The 18,894-nt window shown below is 41.9% G+C and overlaps 2 protein-coding genes across 12 annotated transcripts in view; both read right to left on the reverse strand.

The window, feature by feature from the left end:
* IPO8 (importin 8) overlaps positions 1-11,568 on the reverse strand; it is a 44,196-nt gene extending 32,628 nt beyond the window's left edge. Inside the window, exons 1-5 of the mRNA XM_015865955.2 lie at positions 11,350-11,568; positions 5,976-6,057; positions 4,029-4,185; positions 2,036-2,194; positions 927-1,083 (exon numbers count right to left, since the gene is read on the reverse strand). Coding sequence (XP_015721441.1) covers positions 927-1,083; positions 2,036-2,194; positions 4,029-4,185; positions 5,976-6,057; positions 11,350-11,433 — 639 coding nt within the window. The 5' untranslated portion in view covers positions 11,434-11,568. The remainder of the gene's footprint in view (positions 1-926; positions 1,084-2,035; positions 2,195-4,028; positions 4,186-5,975; positions 6,058-11,349) is intronic.
* Positions 11,569-14,477: 2,909 nt separating this feature from the next.
* Positions 14,478-18,894, reverse strand: part of CAPRIN2 (caprin family member 2) — a 28,688-nt gene continuing 24,271 nt past the window's right edge. For all 11 annotated transcript variants that reach the window (XM_015866007.2, XM_032445479.1, XM_015866014.2 and 8 more), the window contains 2 exons: positions 16,819-16,885; positions 14,478-15,403 (listed from right to left, as the gene is read on the reverse strand). In XM_015866007.2, the coding sequence (XP_015721493.1) occupies positions 14,835-15,403; positions 16,819-16,885 (636 nt within the window). In that variant the 3' untranslated portion in view covers positions 14,478-14,834. The remainder of the gene's footprint in view (positions 15,404-16,818; positions 16,886-18,894) is intronic.

Raw genomic sequence — 18,894 nt, forward strand, 5'->3', positions numbered from 1 at the left:
GTAGGAGCAATTTCTACAATAGCTACATTTCTAGGAGGACGAGGTTCTAAGCAAACTTAAAATTAATTTAGATGTCAGTACTATTTCCAACTCTATCCTTCCTGGTACAATTCGCAGAGTAACTTCTGACTAGATTCTATTTGAGAAAAGTTCCTTGGGTTGAGTACTTGCTAATTCTTTCCAGCTCCTCCTCCTAGGGAAACCAAAAGCATTTCATTATGAGAAATGTACTTCTCATTACTGCCTAGCTACTATCTAGTAAATTTTACTTCTCTAATAAATCCAAAGCAGTGATAATATTCAGGAAAGCATTTTTTTTAAAATAAAATAGGACCTTTAGATCTTTTTTTAAACCCTTCCACCTAATAATAAATCATTTCAGCTTTTTTTTACCCTTCATCAAGGTCTCTCGGTCTGTGCCTGATGTAGGATCTTGTTTTGTTTCTTATTTTTTAGCAAACTCAGCCAAATACATCTCTGAAAACACATGTGCCTCAACAAATAATTTCTTCCAAATATTTAGAAGATAATGAGAGAAACACCACCTAATGAAGTGCACTGACTGGCAATCATAATACAATATGTACTACTGCCATTTTCAGAGGATAAACAGCAGATTCTAGACACTCACTGTTTATATCAGATTATGCTTAACTTTATAAATACAGAAACAGTTCTCTAGCAAGCTTACAGACAGGATTTGCAGAAGTACTTAGGTTCATTAAAATTTTAACACTGGGGATTATGTGACCAGTTTTTAGGTAGACAGATCTATAAAAAACATGTTTTTATAAAGGGTATTTATCGAACATTACTTCTCCCATCCAAAATGGTAATTTTACTCAAAGACAGCCATGAGCGCACAGAAGAGGACTGTTGTACCCAGCAGTATAAAAGTTCTGTTTTCTCCATACACAGATACCAACCTGAACAAGAGCATAGAAGATTTTTAAAATTTGTTTCTGAAGAAGCACAGAGTAATGGGAATTATCAGGCAGAAGCTGGATCATTTGCTGCTGAATACGAGGCAAAAATATCTGCATTGCTGCTATGAGAGGATCTCGCTCCTCTGCTTTCTTGTATCTGCAAAGAAAACAAAAATGTTGGTCAAGGATCTACATGCTGGAGACTCTTATGTCTTCTCTTCACCAATAACTTCAGTACTGTACCCTAAAACAACTAAAATCCAGCATTCACCAACTGAAACTTCTTCCTCCAGCCCCCAACTTATAATTTAAACAAATCATACAAAATCTCTAACATAGACAAATCTCTGAATAGAGAAATAAAAAAAAAACCAACAAATGTTATCTTATATAGACGTTCTTTGCTACTGAACCATAAGCTCACAGCAACAGGGATTTGGTTTTCTCTGACATTTGTAACAATGTCAAACCAAAGTTGGGTATGAACAAATAGGAGTGAACTGCCACTGAAAAGCAGATCCTTTCCCTTGTTAAGATTCTCTCTTTCTCCACTTACATTTCTTTTGTGTGATTTATATATATATTCCTAACACCAGATTTTTTTTTTCTAAATAAGAGAGCTCACTACACCACTGCTAATTTATGCTTTCCAGATTTAGACTATCGAAGGATGGTACAAATAACAACATGAAACAGGACATGTGACAGACAGTACTGTATTACAGCACACAAGTAGAAAGTTATTTGTATTATTTGTGCATCCAGCATTTGGGAATCTTCAAACAAAAGAAGTTATAAGCATTTATGAAATTTTCACAGCTAGGATAAATCAGATCAAAACAACAAAGCCTCAAGAAAAGAAAAAAAAAACCATCACTAAAGTCATACAGGTTATTTACTGCTGGAATCTCTGCTTCCAATTTACTGATGACATAAAGATGATGTAGCTTTCATTTATTTGCAGGAAAGAATGCATATGTCAATTATTTAATCTCATCCTCTATCTGAATTCCATGTAAAGCTGCCAGTGCTTTTATGAATGTCATTCTTGGTAATCAGATGAGAAACCAAAGTACCGTGTCCTTGTCTAATGACGGACATCAACTTACTCATAAGTCTTCACCAGCTGATACAGGCACAGGAGGCTCCCAAGCCAGCTTCCACTGTTCTGAGACTGCAAGTAGTAGCCTATCTTGTCAATGACCGCTGTCCAATGGCCAGGAAAGTCATGCTTAATGATAGCACGCAGGCACATTGTCAGCTGGGCTCTATGACAGGAGGGAAAGAGAAACAAGAGAAGATAAGTAAGATTAAAGCACAGTGTTTTTAGTATTAAAGCACAGATCCCAAATCTTGGCTTAATGGCTACAAATATATTTTGCACCATATTATACATATTTTGACAATGCTGAAGGAGTTATGGGAGATGACAGAAGAAAACAAAGAGGAAAAAAAAGTCCCAGAGAATTTAACTTTAAGGAAGAAACTAATTTCAGAACATTTTAACCACTTTTCTCTGCTCCTCCTCACTCTCCACAATCACCTCAGCTACCTTTGCATTTTGTAAATGAATGGTTATACTTCCCACATACTTGAAAGGTTGAAAGCATCTACAAGAGAACAAATTTGTATGTTTTTAATTAAACGAAACCGATTTGTGTTATAATCCAAGCCAGAGGTTCCTCATCAAATTATGACTTCCATGTGATCTTCCAGAACAGCACTTCACAAGTTCTGAAGCATATAGCAGAGTGAGTGAGGTAAGATGTTGTATTGTCCCTCTTTGAAGCCGCTTTGTGGCAAGACAGGACTGTTCACTGCCTGAAGTGGGGTACTGTGACTAAAAAGTTTTAAGAGGCACAACATAAGAAGCCCTACATGCTCTTGGCTCTGCTAAGAAATAAAAGTCTGTTCTTTCTTTTTTATATTTATCTTTTCTTGCAGTCTAATAGATACAGAGCTACAAACTCCAAGTAATTCAGAGGCTCTAGGTCCTCACAAATTTTGAGCTTTGTACAAACTTACGTTCCTCCTCAAGCCTTTGGAGTTTGTCCCTGTTGTTGATTTGATTTGTTCTCCTCCCTTGTTCTCATGAGCAAGCAGTGAAAAATACTGATATTACAGCATCAGACTAGCCCCAGTAATGTTTCTTTGCCATTTCTATTCTCTGACAAATCTAGAAGTTCTTAGTATTTAGAAACACCCTATTCCAGGTGAACTTTCTGGGGGTCATTTTCAACTGTTCTTTTAGGTGTAGGTGATCATTGTAATGTCAGAATATTTGGAATACCACGTTATGAAAAGATGCCTGAGCTAGTTTGCAAAAAACTTCTCACACTTCCATTATTCTGTGTTCCTTAGTAACTATGATGAGATGACACAGTGAGCAACATGCCCTTACTGAACTATCACAGAAACTACACAAGCTTCCTTATGCTGTAGCACAGCCTTGACAAGGGGTTCTTTTAGTGGGGGTTCTAAACATTAAAGTCAGAGGCTTTGAAAAACTGAACAGCAAACAATGTTTTGGTTGATTTTCTCGCATTGGTGCAGGACCATTTATACCCTACACAATTCCTGTCAGATGTTTGTCTAATGTACTCATAAAGATCTCCAGTGACAGCAATACTATAGCATCCTAACGTATTCCTGTATTTCATCATGTTTCTTAATCAAAGTGTTTTTCCTAATCCTAATTTTAATCCATAGTTCATCACTTCTCTTCCTGATATGACTACTGACAAAGAGTACATCATTGGGAACAGAGTCAGTGGAGTGGAAGAAGAAAGGCCAGGAAGATTATCACCTGTTTCTCAAAGATGCACATCACAGCCTGACCCCTGCTTATCAGCCTGGCTCTAATTAACATCATGAACAATCACATGTTGTAACAAATCTGTGAATCTTAAGTATTCTTCCAGTCAAAACAGAACAGCATTTTCTCATTCTTTTAACGCCTTAAAATCAAGAATGTCAACATACATTTAAATGCTTTCAAAAGAAGCCCTGACTTCATTTCCCAAGAGATTGAGATTTTTACATTGGGACTGGTAGGTCTGAAAACCTGAGCAATAAAAACACCCCTACAAGACATAAGAATACCTCACTAAGTCAGGAGAGCGAATTATTCCTTCTACAATGTTATCACGAATCTGCTGACGGTCATTTTCATGAATGTTGAATGGAAATACTGCTTCTCCAGGAGGTGGTTCACGGTCTGGCCAGTACTGCGTCACCATGTTCTTCAGATAGATGGCAGCTATGTATAAGAGATGTGGAAATAATAGTTTAATACCAAAGCATTTCTACACTACTGCGCTCAACGTGTAGTACAGTTGAAAAGCAGAACAACTGAAGACCTCTGCATGGGTCTGTAACAATTGTAAGAACTAAGAACAGTTGAGAACATTTTTACTCTCATCTAAAATAACTAATGAAGCTCAGCAAGTGAAGCTTTGGAAAGCTCATGTAAACAAATCACTGTACACACAGAAAGGACACTCTGCCTGGGGAAATGCCCAGTATGAAACTGGCACACAGCCTACCTTTTATTCAGATAGAAATGTTTGTTGTGAATTCCCTAAGCTTTATCTCACTGCTAGGATTTCCCATAATCCCTCAGAATTGTTCCTGTCTGTCTCATGTGAAAAACCACGCAAAATAAAGTTAATCTTCTATTGAAAATAAGCAGCATTTATGCCTCAGTATTGAAATGCCTGTAGGCATTCTTTAGAAAACATGGGAAATACGTTGTAAGACACTAAAGTAACATTCTTAATAAACTCTTAGCCCTTTATGACTAGGGCTTTGAAGTACGAAAAAGACATTCTTGTGTCCAACTTATTTTTGTCATGACAAATTACAAAGGATGAAAACATAGGGTTTGTAAAACATTATATAGGAAGAAGGGAACAAACTGTTCTTTGCCTATTAAATACCAGAATAATCAGACAAAAAAACAAAAAACCAAACAAAACAGGTCCAGAAAGATCAGACTTTAATTTACTTTGTCCATAGGTCTTAATGTTACATAGATTCTCGGCTGTTTACAAAACCTTAGGGAAACCTGGTGATATACAGATTTAATTTGAATGTGCTTTTCTATTTGATAGCTCCATTCTCTTAAAAAAGAAACCCACAAAAAGAAACAATACCAAAGTTTAAAGAAAAATGGTACTTTTCCCTGAATGAGGGATTCATTTATGAAAATGACCTTATGGAGTCCAGATTTACCACAGGATGGTTTAAAAATGCCATTCAAAGTTGGATTCTCTTTGAAAATATACACGCCAGCATGACAAACAGCGTATGTCAGCAGGCCTCAACACACCCAGGGGATTAGTAGGATCTGTACAGAAAAAGAAATACAACCAACAGCGGTTCAATGAGAAATGCTGCTCCATAGGATAGAAAGAGAGCTGTGAACGAAACAGGACTCATCAACTTCTTGAAAAAGTTGAATATTTGGCGATCTGTAAAAAATTACTGTAGAACGGTTGTCAAAGTAGACTGAGAGGATTTAGAATCTCTTTGACCCTGCAGTCAGCTGCACTGCTGTACCTGATTGCCTCACTGTGTGTGCGTTATCTTCCCAGACATGCTCAGACTACAGATATATAACTTACCGTAATGTGACCTTCCTTCATTTTTGTGAGCCTATGAGGCTACCCTTGATCTACAAAGTATATTTTCATCTTTCAGTAAACTTCACTTTTTCAGGAAAAAGGACTCTAATAGAGAAACATTGCTCAAATGAGATCCATATATACATATATATATATTTTTTTTTGCTTGAATATCTTCAGTACAAGCAGAAATCAGTCTCTTCTTACACCATTATTACAGTAATCCAGTAGGGATCACTATAAACACAGGGATGTAAGAAGAAAAAGCAGCAAAGATTAGGAAAGTTTCTATGCTGATCTTTTCCATTTCCGTGTTCAGAGCAAATATGAACTTGCTTACATTCCAGCAGCTCAATATTCTGCTGAAATTACTAACAGACCAGATTTCTACTGAAGGAAATTGAAACAAGGATTTTCATCTTACCTGCTTGGCGCACTGGAAACTCAACTTGATCTGATACTATGATTTGCAGTAGACTTGGAGCAAAATTGATGATCTTATAGGACTGAAATGTACATAAAACACAGTTAGTAAATCATTGTTTAAAGAAGACTGTATTACCAGGAGCTGAATAAGAAACAGAAGCAGGGGATTTTGTGGAATTGTTTGACTCTCCTCATAAAGTGTGAAAGGTTTTAGCACATGGATTTACTCAAATCAGCAGCGTTCTAAATAATTACTTGTAAAAGCTGTGCGTATAACAGCACAGCAAAGGAATACGCAATGTGACTTGGATCTCTAACTGAGATTAGTGATAATGAATATTTCAATAATTCCGAGAATGCATAATGAGAGTCAGCACAGATCTGTCCTTGAATTATTTAACTTATCCTCATAAGTCAAACAAGCCACGTACTTTTCAGCATTATTTTAATGAACTAGATGTGTAGTGCACCATAACAGAAAAGAAAAAGGAATGATCTTTTTTAATTAAAACCAAACGTAGACAGATAATATTTCAAACCCCACAGCTTTCCTGGGAACTTAGCAAACGCTACATCAGCCACACAGCTGAAGAATTTCAAAGAGAAAACAATGCTCGTTGAACTTCTGAGCAAAGCAAGCTAGGTTTAAAAGATGTGACAGTCTGATAGCATTATACTGCTGCCATTCAACAGGGGTCCTCCGAAGTGAAGAACTGTTGACTCAGCATGGTGCAGCTACTGCTAAGCCTTGGAAACATCAGTAGTTAGCAGTAGGTCAGACCTTTCATCACTTGGATCCATGTGTTTGATGTTCAGAGAGACATTTCTTGGCGGCTAGATGACAGAAACTCTCTTTATTTCACCTTGTATCGTGTTTCTTGCCACCCAGAAAATGTCTGGCAGTCCTGTGGTTACTTCCAGAGCTGGGCTTTAAGTACGCGTGTGCTACCTCCTCCCACAGACTTAGCCTCATTCAAAAGCTGTGACACAAAGGGATGTGTTCTGCAGTTCATGTCCCCGATTCCTTAATCGAACATTTCCATAATGAGGTAAAATGACATAGCTTTCATGATACTTAAGAGTAACAGCAGCACCACAAGTCTGTCTTTCAACAATTTTGCTACACCACCTAACTTTCTGACCCTGGTTTCTCTCATGGTAATGACAGCGCAGTTCTAACCCGCTCTATGTTCAGAGATTCATTTGATGTTGGTGGAACAGACCGAGATCTCAGATAAAAGCAGCAATGGCAAATCAAAAGCATACTCTCCCTTTCCTGTACACTTTAATTATCCATAAGCAACGCTCAAGGTAAAGGAAAAGGAGTATCACGCAGGCCAGGAGCTGCACTTATCTATAGACACACTGAAACACCAGCTTTCAGGGCCACTTGGCTGAAGTACCCCAAGTTCCCAAACAAGTGCATTGGAGCCCCAAGGACAGACAGCCTTGTGTTGGCTGGCAGCCACCACCCAGCAGGGCCCAGAGCTGGCCTGCTCTGAGTTATAACAGCCCAGCTCCTCTTACACCTCTCAACTCCAACACTGCTCACTGGTGCTGCAGCAAACTCAGTCAGGAAAACCATGCGCTGCTTGCAACATTTGGAACAGAGGACTTCCAAAAAGCTGCACGCAGCAACATTTCTCCTATACCAGCACATTCTCAGTGGTTTGCTGTGCTCACCGAGATCTTGGGACAGACCCAGGCTCTAGAAATCATACAGGAGGCAGCTGAAAACAGCAGGTGAAGCTGCAGGTGTTCTGTGAACGGCAGCACAGCTGTCAGCTGGGAGCTCAGTACAGGGAAGAGATGAGGCCGTTCCTTCTGGGTGAGCACAGAACACCTCAGGTAGGACACAACAGCAAGATGCACAGTGGTGAACATCAAACCCTTCTCTGCACACAAGTAGGGCACTGCAAAAAGGCTTTCTGTCCCTCCAGCTGTATAACAAGCTACTACACCTTCATTTGCAAAGATGAACGCGTACAAGAAATGCAAAGCTTGAATATCCACGCAATAAAGTGCTTGCAAAAGATTATTTTAAGGCTTCCACGCAATTGATTTGAATGCTCAGCTATCTGGTTTACTAAGCTCTATTTTTGTTTGCGATGATGTTCAGATGCGTTACTTAGAAACCCCATCAGTATCTGTCACATTGGGCATACTTTTGCCATTGCTAATGGCATTTTCTCTCATCTTTATACTGGCAGTCACGTACAGGTTGTTAAACTAACTACAAATTCAAAAGGAGAAATGTGTACACTGAAGAGAAATACAGGCTAACGGGGAAATGACAGCGGTTACAAGATGGAGGTTACTGACCTGACTGGCAATCCCTGTTCCTGTTTATCAAGAACCACATTTTAGACAACTGCCACACTTACATTCGTGTTCAGGTCACTGAGGGAAATGAAATTTGTTCATGACTCAGAGGCAGCAGAGAAGAACGATCAGAAATAACCTACAAAGAACTGAATTATCTTTGGAACCGCTGCAACAAAAATGGAATGGAGTAATAGAACAAAGTACACGGCCCTACATTAAAGCAGGAACTTCTCCTAAAAGCTTGTGGCTCGTTAGTGAGTAACAGGATAACAGGACCCTGCTTTATTACACGATAAGAAATCATTTAAGTGCTGAACATGAAGAACATAATTGTAGCTTTAGGATAAATAAAACGAGGTATCAGTGGCGGTGAGCATGAGACGTTGTGACATGCTGCAAACACAGATGACCAGATTGCACAAGAAAGATTACTTCAAAGATAAATGCAGAGAAGAGCTGTTCTCTCTTGCTATTCCATTTCAAAAATGCAAAGGAAATACAGCTCGAGGCCAGAACAAGCTGGTGGAGATCAGCCTCTAACAACACATCACAGTGGGTACCAAGAAGCCTGTTCTAGTTAAGGAGTAAGATTGGTGCGGATCGATCTAAATGGACTATAAATTAGTTTAGGATGGAAACTGACATTTGTCTCCAGCTGCTGGAGGAAAAGAGTTGACAAACAGCCTTCCAATAAAGATAATAAGGGCAAGAAAAAGAAATAGTGACTTTAAATGGAGTATTGATTTCATTTCTGAAAGCAATTAGATGATAATCCAGAAGGCAGAAAGCAACAACACTGATTTTCCTCCGTCTTTACTCAGGTGCAGGAACTTAAAGAACAGAAAGAAACATTTTCGGACATCTTGAGACTCCTTACAGATTCACAAGATCTCATCAACTTTACCTCCATGCCTGGATTCAAGTTTGAAAGCACTGCATGCTGCAGACAGGATGGCACAGGGGATGTTTCACCCCGGTATCCTTCAGTGCTTATCAGGAGCAGCACTGCAGCTGTTGCACAAAGTGAAGATGACCCTTCTCTCTTCGAACAAGCACTGTATTACCACTCCATCCACTCTGCATTGGTTCAGCTGCTCAACGGGATTCTTTGCTAGAGCAAGATAAAAGCTAGAGCAGCATCTGGATGCCAGCTCATGCAGCTCACAGCTCCATGTCAACGCTGACATTACATGCGTGGAAGTCTGACACGCTGCTTTGAAGTCTTGCTTCAAAAGCACTGAAAGGCTTCAAGATGTCAAAGGCCCATGTTAGCGAATTCCTCAAGAACACTTTTGTTTCAAAGATTCATAACAGACCCAGTGATGCATCAGTGTGTATCACTCACATACATCCCGGTTTGTTTAATGATGGGAAGCCTGCACAGCGATAGGCACATCTTCACTTCAAGGTTACTTTGTAACAGAAGAGAAATCTGTCAGCAGGCACCACCACTATCTTGCTCTCCTATGTGCTGTGCAGCCTCGCCCTGAGCACTGGGTGCGATCTGGGGCACAGCAGCACAGAAAGGACATAAAACTGTGAGTGCCCACAGGGAGGCTATGAAGGTGGCTAAGAGTCTGTAGGGCAAGGTGTGTGACCAGAGGCTGAGGGGCCTGGTTTGCTCAGCACAGAGCAGAGGAGCTGAGGGGAGGCCTGATGGTGGCTGCAGCTCCTCATAGGGAGCACTGAGCTCTGCTCTGTGTGACAGCGACAGGGCTTGAGGGAATGGCGTGGAGCTGTGCCAGGGGAGAGGCAGCTGGGGGTCAGGGAAAGGGGCTGCACCACAGGGTGGTGGGCATGGAACGAGATGCACAGCAATGTGGGCACAGCCCCCAGTGCCGGAATTCAAGGGGCAGTGGGACAATGCTCTCAGACACGGGGTCTGGGTTTGAGTGGTGCTGTGGGAGCACCGTTAAAGGCCACAATGTCAGAACTCATTCTAACTTTCCCTGAGCTCTGCAGCACTCGGTGGTGGCAGCAGTGGCAGTGTGGGCAGCAGGACCATGCCAAACGAGCAGGAGAAAAGTTTTGCTTGTTATCCATCCCTGCAGAAGTGCTCTCAGTGCCCTGTACTTAATCTATCCGTCGGCTCTGAGCAATGGCCGCAGGGATTAGCTCCATCCGGCTCCAAAGGAGCTTTCAGGTGCCCAAATAACAAACCGAGCCGAAAGATCAGCTCCAATACGTTAGCAACACAGAATCACAGAATGACCCGGGTTGGAAGGGACCTCAATGATCATGTAGTTCCAACCCCCCTGCCTGGCAGGGCCACCAAACATACACCTTTACTAGATCAGGTTGCCCAGGGCCCCGTCCAACCTGGTCTTGAACACCTCCAAGGACGGGGCATCCACAACCTCCCTGGGCAGCCTGTTCCAGGGCCTAACCACTCTCCTAGTGAAGAACTTCCCCCTAACATCCAACCTAAATCTTCCCTCTTTTAACTTAAAACCATTTCCCCGTGTCCTGCTATTATCAGCCCTTTCCAAGAGTTTACTCTCCTCCTGGGAGTAAGTTCCCTTCAGGTACTGAAAGGCTGCAATGAGGTCACCCCGCAACCTTCTCTTCTCCAGGCTGAAGCAACCTGCCAACCCGCCCTCACGGAGCGGCATCTACCGCACGGCCGCGACCCAGGGCTCTTTAATAGGCCGGATCGGGCGTTGTATCACAGCTCTCGGGTCACGGAACCCACGCACGGCACCGTCACACGGAACACGGGACGTTGCCATAACTAACCAAACTTTAATTTAGCGCCGCCGAGCGCGGCTCAGCGGCTCCGTCCGGGCGCGGAACTGGGGCAGGGCACAGGCAGCGCCTCCGCTCGCAGTCCGGCCAACGCGGCCGCACCCTCCGCTTCGTTCCCCGCCGCTCCTCCAGCCCCGCTCCCCGCCGCCCCCCGCCCGCTGTGCGCAGGGCAGGGCCGCCATACGGAGGAGGGGGCGCCCCGACCCCCTCCCCTGCCGGCCGGGCCGGGCGGCCCCGTGCGAAGCGGCCGGGCGGGGCGGGCCTACCGCCGTGTGCCCGCCGGCCGCGTCCGCCCCCCTCACCTGATTGAGCTCGTTCTCGGCTGCGATGCGCAGCTTGGGGTCTATAGTGCCCTTCAGCGCCTGGATGATCCTGTTGGGGTCCATCTCGGCTCGCCGTAGCCCCCCGGCCGGCAGGCCGTGCTCCGCCGGGGGCAGGAGGAGGGAGCGGAGCAGCCGCCGCCGCCCCCCCGCGCCGCGACCGCGAGCTCGTGTCCCCCACCCCCCGGTCCCTCTCCAGAGCCATTCACCGGTTTGCGACAGCTGGGTATCGGGAAGCGGGCGCTGCTTTACGGCCGCCGCGCCTCCTTCTGGCTCTGCGAGGAGCGGGGGCCGCCATGCTGTACGGACGGCAGCGCGGCGGGTGTGGGGGATGGCGGCCGTGGGGGCGGCCATGTCGCGGTACGGCGCCCACGGCTCGGGCTGCTGCTTGTGGGTGCCTCATAGACCTCATAGCTCATGTTGGTGAGCTACCGAAAGGAGATGTGGAAATTCAGTCCGGATTACAATCTAAAGTCAGTTTAGGAAACTGCATTAGATTGACTTGAGATGGTATCAGATTTGTGTAGGAAAGACAAGAATAGGAAGTTAGCACAAGTACCACCGCCTCCATTTGTATGCTTTAATGAGACCTTATTATCACCCTCCTATACTTAAGGCATATTACTTTGTGCAGCTACCCAAGCAGCTCTCTGAGTGACTACAGAGAAAGAAAGTCTGGTCTTACACAGCTTTTACATGAAGCCCATACCACACCCAGTGAAAGTAATGCCTCCTGTTTTATTCTGTTAGCCCACAGCCTATATTAGTGGTATGGCAGCAGAGGTTGAACCTTCCTACTGCTATTCTATTACATTTCGATGCTGTGTGACAGGTGGAAGCCTGACAAAATGGTGTCTGACATGGAAGGGCATATGAAGCAAAGGGACATTCACCAAACTCCTTCATGGGGGGAGAAAAAACCAGCACCCACTGAATGCTTCTAGAGGCTCAGCAGTGGATGTGAGCACAGGGAGCTGGTGCGTTCCACCAGTGGCAACAGCAACATGGAAGACAACTGCCACACCACAAGATTGGAGCTGATTTAAACACCCCTCCACCCAGCTCAGCTCATGTTGTAATGTAATGATCAGTTGTCATTTCTACGCTCTCAGAGTAAGGTGGGTATCTTCAGCAGGCACACATTCAGGTAAAATGAAGTCATGTCAGTTTGTACGGAAGTACTGAGAACTTTTCAAGCAGTCTAGAAACAAAAGAGATTGAGATATGCATCTCTTAATGCTGCTGTATCATGTTAAAGTAGAGGAAGATGTGTTACTAGATCTTCAAAGACTGGAATAGGAGCTTTCTGCCAGTGGGTTTTGGATTTAACAGCTGTTGGTCTGGAAGACAGTATTTGTTTGCTTGGGCTTTTGCAGCTTTGGTGGAAGGGTTGTGCTTTTTTGTCTTTTTTAACTAGTCTTCTAGCATTTATGTTCATTTCTAACAGTGCAAGTGACATCTTGTTTGCACTGAGCTCTATAGCAATACCATTCAGTTGTAGAGTTGCATTCACTGCTCTGACCAGGAGCAGTGAAAAACAGAGAGGTAGTACAGAAGAATCTCCTATAAGAAACTGTAAGATAAAAAGCACCTTATTTTCAAGTACATACAGTAAAGCCAAGTATGACAAGCTACATGTTAAATAAAGACCTGATCCTAAGGCAACTGCGATGCAAGGGAAGCCCTCCTATACGCACAGTAGGGTTCATTCCCAAGTCCCCTAGTAAGATGGTGTGAAAAAAAACAAGGGACTCAACAGCACTCAAGACATCTAAAAATCCAAAGCTGCAAGATCTATTACAAAAGCAGTAAAGTCTGAGTTTGGCTGCAGGTGCCTATTACTGCAAACAGAAACTTATCCCAGCACTTCAGTTTACTTACTGAATTCTCATTTATAGGCAAGGAAAATTAACAGAGTCAGGTGTTATAACTAAATATCTTACATACTCCTGCCACTGATCCTTCATTGCTCACATTTGCTAAAGTCACATTTACTACTCAGTAGGTATGGTCTGACATTTGTCATACCTAGGTTCCAGAAGCTTTACCCCAAACTTCTTAGAACTTATGTGGTAAGTTAAATCAAGACCATTATTACCATCTAAGTAGAGCTTTGAAAAAAAAAAATAAATAAAAATCTAGACTTTGAATAAAACCAAGGTCTTTATGACAGTAACTTTGTGGGGTCCTGCCAGATGACTTGTTTTTGGATCCATGGGGCAGCAGAGGAAAAGTGTTTTAAAGCTGGACATTTTGAAACCAGTTACTAAGAAACCACAGCATTATACCAGGTCTGACTTCCACTCCATTATCAGTTTTTACTTGTAAACGAAGCAGTTAGCTGAACTGCTTTTAGAGCACTTCTGGTTCATCCTTAGATGTACCAGTCTCTTCCACTAGCTCCCTCACTGAAATACTCAAGTAAAATACACCTACTGCTGGGACTACAGAAGCTCCTGAAAGTAGAAAAAAAGAATGTAGGTCTTCAACTCTTACAAGTTCAGACTTTCATTCTAAACATGAAAAATGCTTTCTAGTATTTGACATGAAGCTTGGATAAGAACTTCCATCACTTTCCTATTTCCAGGCCACAGGATTGCTAAAGATTAAAGGAAAAAAGGCAGCTTGTAATGCAAGTTAAGGTCATGCGAGAGGGAAGCTGTACAGGTTTGGATTCCAGTGACACTTGTAGTTTAGGATATATTAAATCTGAATGAATACACCATAACAATTGTGAGCAAGTCCTTCAGTGACTGTTTTGAGGTTTAAGAACCTCAGCCAGCTACTACATCAGTAGCAAAAGTTGTGTAGCGAAACTACATGCTGACAGAACATGCATTTAAAGCAGTCCAAGTAAACCATGTCATGTTTCATTTCAGTCTTAACAGAAAGGTCAAGAAATTAGAAGTAGCTGTGCAACTAAATCTTGAATTCTCTTCATTGCTTCCTTGATTGAAGTATCAAATAAACAAGCAATCCCATTTAAATTAGTTTACTCCCTGAATTACTGAAACCCAAAGATGAGTTCTATATGGAGTATGAACACGCACATACAGCTCATACAAGGAATAACTAGCCTGGTATTTTAAAAATAAAGACCACTAGCAAGATTAATACTAAAATGCATATTAACTTGTTTTATTGAGGCACAACAAGGCATTGTGAATAGCCCATACTTGAGGCAATCAATAGTGTAGTAAGCTGGACATTAATACAGTTTAGGGTAAGTGCAAACAATATACATTCACAGCTTTACTAGCAAGGCTACATCACAACTGATAAAGTGCCAAATTAGTGCTGATTCAGTAACCCAACTCCATGATTTCACCTTGCACAACAGGACCATCATTTCCCCCCAATAATGGAACCACATCTTCTATAAAGTCAGTAGTAAGTGCAAAGCTAGTCCCATCCCCCCCTCCACCAAGGTGTTTGGAGCAGCTTTTTTGTAAACATTGCACTGTATTTTAGTCCTGATAAAGGAGGTATCCCGAAAAAGTAGAGTATTTCCAGCTACTTCCATAGATGGCTCCCCGATGTAGACGCAACCAGATCTGATCTCCCTGGAACAGCTGCAGGACTGCGTGGTTACTGGCTGTTTCATGATCAGGAGCCCCATCATTTGCATATGCTGACACTAGGACCTCTTCATTCTTCATGAGGTTCACATACAGGGGAACATTAACAGCCAGCTTCAGCATGTGGAAGATAAAGACATAAGTACCATTCACCGGACAATTGAATCTACCAAGCTGGATGTCAAATGTTTCTCCAAGGTTGTTCAGCAATAGATCAAACACAATTGGCTGGTCTAGAGTTCCAGGGGCCAAGTTTGATGTTCTAGCTGCAGAGAAGGCAACTCTCATCTGCTGCGGGAGGGGGTAGACGTGCACTGGTAGTATAGTGGCAGCTTGGCTTGTCACTGGCATATCGACAGGTGTGATGCTGCGAGAGTCTCCCTGCCCAGAGTCTCCACTGTTAAAGGTTTCATTGTCTCGTTCTGGACTGCTCACCTGAGAGGAATCACTCCACCCTGCTGTTAAAGATCATTAGCAACAATACATAAGTATTATAACAGAAGGGTACCTTAAGCCCATAAGTACGTTCTTAAGAAGCAAATCTATGCTTTGTAAGACATTTGTCTTAGCTACAGGAATTTGTCAAAGGACCTCGGAGAGAAAAGAATTGTGAAGCTGTTTCACGTTGCTTACACTTGCATTCAGCAAGATGAACCATGATTCAGCTATGAACAGTGACTTCTCACACTTTTAAGTAGGAGATGCAACAACTTTAACTGTTTCATTTGCACAACTAAAAATGATCATTCCTCATCATAAAACAGTATATGGTGACTGAATGGAAATAAAAAGCAAGTTCTGGAAGAACTGCAGAATCATTAAGACAAGTAATTATTTAGACACCTTGAAGCTCTGGAGCTGTACCTCATGTTACCTCAGTTCTGTTCTTCTGGAGTTGTATTCTTGTCATGTCAAGCCATATCAACTTGTCACGCTAAGATATTACAAGTCTGAAAAACTAGGATTGCTTTTTGCTTTCTGCACCCTACTGCCCAAAATAATGCTTATCTGTTCAAACATCCAAGTTAACAGGATCTAGTTTCAGTCTGGAATGAAAGCACTGATAGAGCAGAAACTTAAAGCCGCTGCTTATCAAGTTTATCTGCATGAAAAGAATACCTTAACATATCAGATAAGACTACAGTATCAGCAGCAACGTTACTCAGCAGTAACAGGTACATCTGTCAGCTTCACTCATCACTATCTTGATTTTTTTTTTTTTCCCCCCCAGATCAGAATTCTGAGTCCCCCCTCAGACTGAGACAAACCACTTTATCCTGAAACAGTTGTTGTGATACACAAGATTTCCTCTTTTTCTTCAACATAGTAATCTACAGTGCGGATTCTACTTGCTTTCAACCTATAGCACTAAGTCCAGGTGGAAAAATTCTAAATGCAGGATTAAATAATCTCAGAGCTTTTCAAAAATGCATTCTATACAACACAAGCTTTGTGTATCTTGTCATGAATTCCTTCACCAGTTCCATGCTGGAACATCAAAAGATGTATTCACAAAGCTATTTTCTGTGGAAAAGCACTCTTACAAAGTTTCTGGGATCTGACAGCTCAAAGAAGACAGACCGTACAGCTGAGTGCCAAATGTAACAGCGGCACCATTCAGCACGTATTTTAGTCAATTTATTCATAGAGTTCAATAAGATATCACTATATCAGAACTCTGACATAAAACTGAGAATGGCAGAACTAAGTCTGTTGCTATGCAGACTGCTTAGCAGTAGTATTTAACACTTCCATTTAACTCTAAGTTATACCAAGCTGAATCTGATGTCAGTGACAGTACAATCACTGTTCACACTAACATTTCACTTCAGCAAGCAGACACACATCCCTGGGAATCTGATGTCAGCCTTACCTCTTGAATTTGCTCGAGGACCGCTAGCTATTCCACCTCGTTTATAACACTGCTGGTAATTAACATCCTAAAGAAAACAGAAGATAACTGAGCAAATCTGAAAACAAATAAGGCTATGAAATAAGCGTGCAAATATACTTCAGGCTCTGAACTATATGCCTTGATTCTGAACTCCATCACTGTCAATTAACAGCCTTGTTTACGGAAAATTTACTTACACAGTTGCTTACATGAAGTTAAAAAGCTTTGTTGTGCTCTACCTTAAATCTCAAGCCTATTCTGGGTCACTACAGAAGAAATTTCATTTCAAAGCCGAAATCCTTTCCCACCTCTAAACAGGATTTTTAAGAAGAAAAGTGCAGACAGGACTGGAAGTTTACAGCTTCACCTGAAGTGTTTAATTCACTTGCCTTTAACATAATTTGAACCACAAAGGATTAAGTAATTAATCCCCACTTGCATAGACTTGGATGCATCTACTAGAAAAGTGAGTTTCATGCAGACAGTGAACGTTGCATATGATGTGAAGTTCCTCTTAATATTATCTTTAGACTTAAAGCCTTAAACCCCCTCCCAAACAGTCAACAATTTATTTCCATTTAGGGAATGCAAATGGAAAGCACGGATTGGTCAGGTATATGTTTCAGATTTTACTAAAATGCATATATAGCAAGAGGTCTCTCCAAGTTCAAGTGCTTTTGCAGAAAGATTAGAGAACTCAAAGGCTCATAGAAACAGGCATGGCAAAACTTCTCCCAGGTGTCTCATTTAAACACAATTAAGACCTTATGCAGAGTTCATTAATTCAATGAATTTCCCTTTCAAAACTAATCAAGTATCTTCAAAAGACTGCCTAGTGCCTAGTGACTTCTAGAGGGCAGTTGTTCCTTTAGCCATCCCAACAGTAGTAATCTAGTTGTCTTATAGCACCAAGAGAAGACTTCTGTAGTATGACACTGAGCGTCAATTAAGACCTTAAACACCTCTTCCCACTTCTGAAAATCAATAGTGCAAGCAGCAGATAGTTGAGATATTGATACATTTGCATCCCTCTACTTCTCTCCCCCTTATTTTCACAGTTTGGCCGCTTAAGTTCCAAAGTAACAAACAGGAAGCATGGCACAGGAGGAAACCGAGCTGCAGAGCTCCCTGCAAAACTCACAGCAGTGACAACATATCACACCTCAAATCAGGGAATATTCTTCCTTGCCTCCCACCCCCAGAGAACGCATAAGGATCACTTGTCTCTAAAGTATGCTAGTTTGATACCTGAAACATGCTTCATTGGACATGCTCCTAGAGCTACACTGAGCAGATATTTACCTTTTAAAGACCATCTACTCACCTTGAACAAGTCAAAAAAGACTGATAAAGATATATTCTTAAACCTACTGGAAATGCTTAACTTTACAAGTTTCACCCTTTACACTTTCCTGAATAGTGAAGCTTTTTTCAACCCCGCATCACCTGGAGTTTGACAACAGAGTATCCTTAAACTAGCTGGATTAGGGAAGATCAATTATGTTCCGCCACTACTACAGAACATGAAACCAGTCATTCGTGGTTATAATCTACTGCATGTCTTCAAGTGCATCAACCCTTGAGAAACCTGCCCTCAAAGTATCCAAGTGTCAAGTTCACTAAGGCTGGCTCCTACCAGGATTTCCTGCTACCCCACAAATACATTTAAGAATGAGGATGTAGTCCACTAATTATAATCCAGATGTGTTTTTAATGAATTGCTCTAGCTATGAGCAAATGAGAAGTTTGCTTAGCCTCATTTTATGTCAGTCTATTCAAGAGCTCACCTACAGTAGAGGTACTGAGTACTAATATGAATACCATAGCAAGATGGGCTTATTGACATTTCTTACCATCTGACTGCATGTCAGAGATCTAATTCTGACTGAAATCAACCAGCCCCAAATATGAGCTTTCTTCTTATTTCAACTGCTTTCTACTATCCCAAAACAGTTGTCTACACAAAACTGACCTCTAGCTTGTAAGGAATAGTTTACCTGTTAGGACAGTAAAAAGCTACAATATTAGACTCCTCTGTAGTTCTCATAAAGGCTA

This window comes from Coturnix japonica, chromosome 1 (genome assembly GCF_001577835.2).
Source record: "Coturnix japonica isolate 7356 chromosome 1, Coturnix japonica 2.1, whole genome shotgun sequence".
Classification (NCBI taxonomy): Eukaryota; Metazoa; Chordata; class Aves; order Galliformes; family Phasianidae; genus Coturnix; species Coturnix japonica.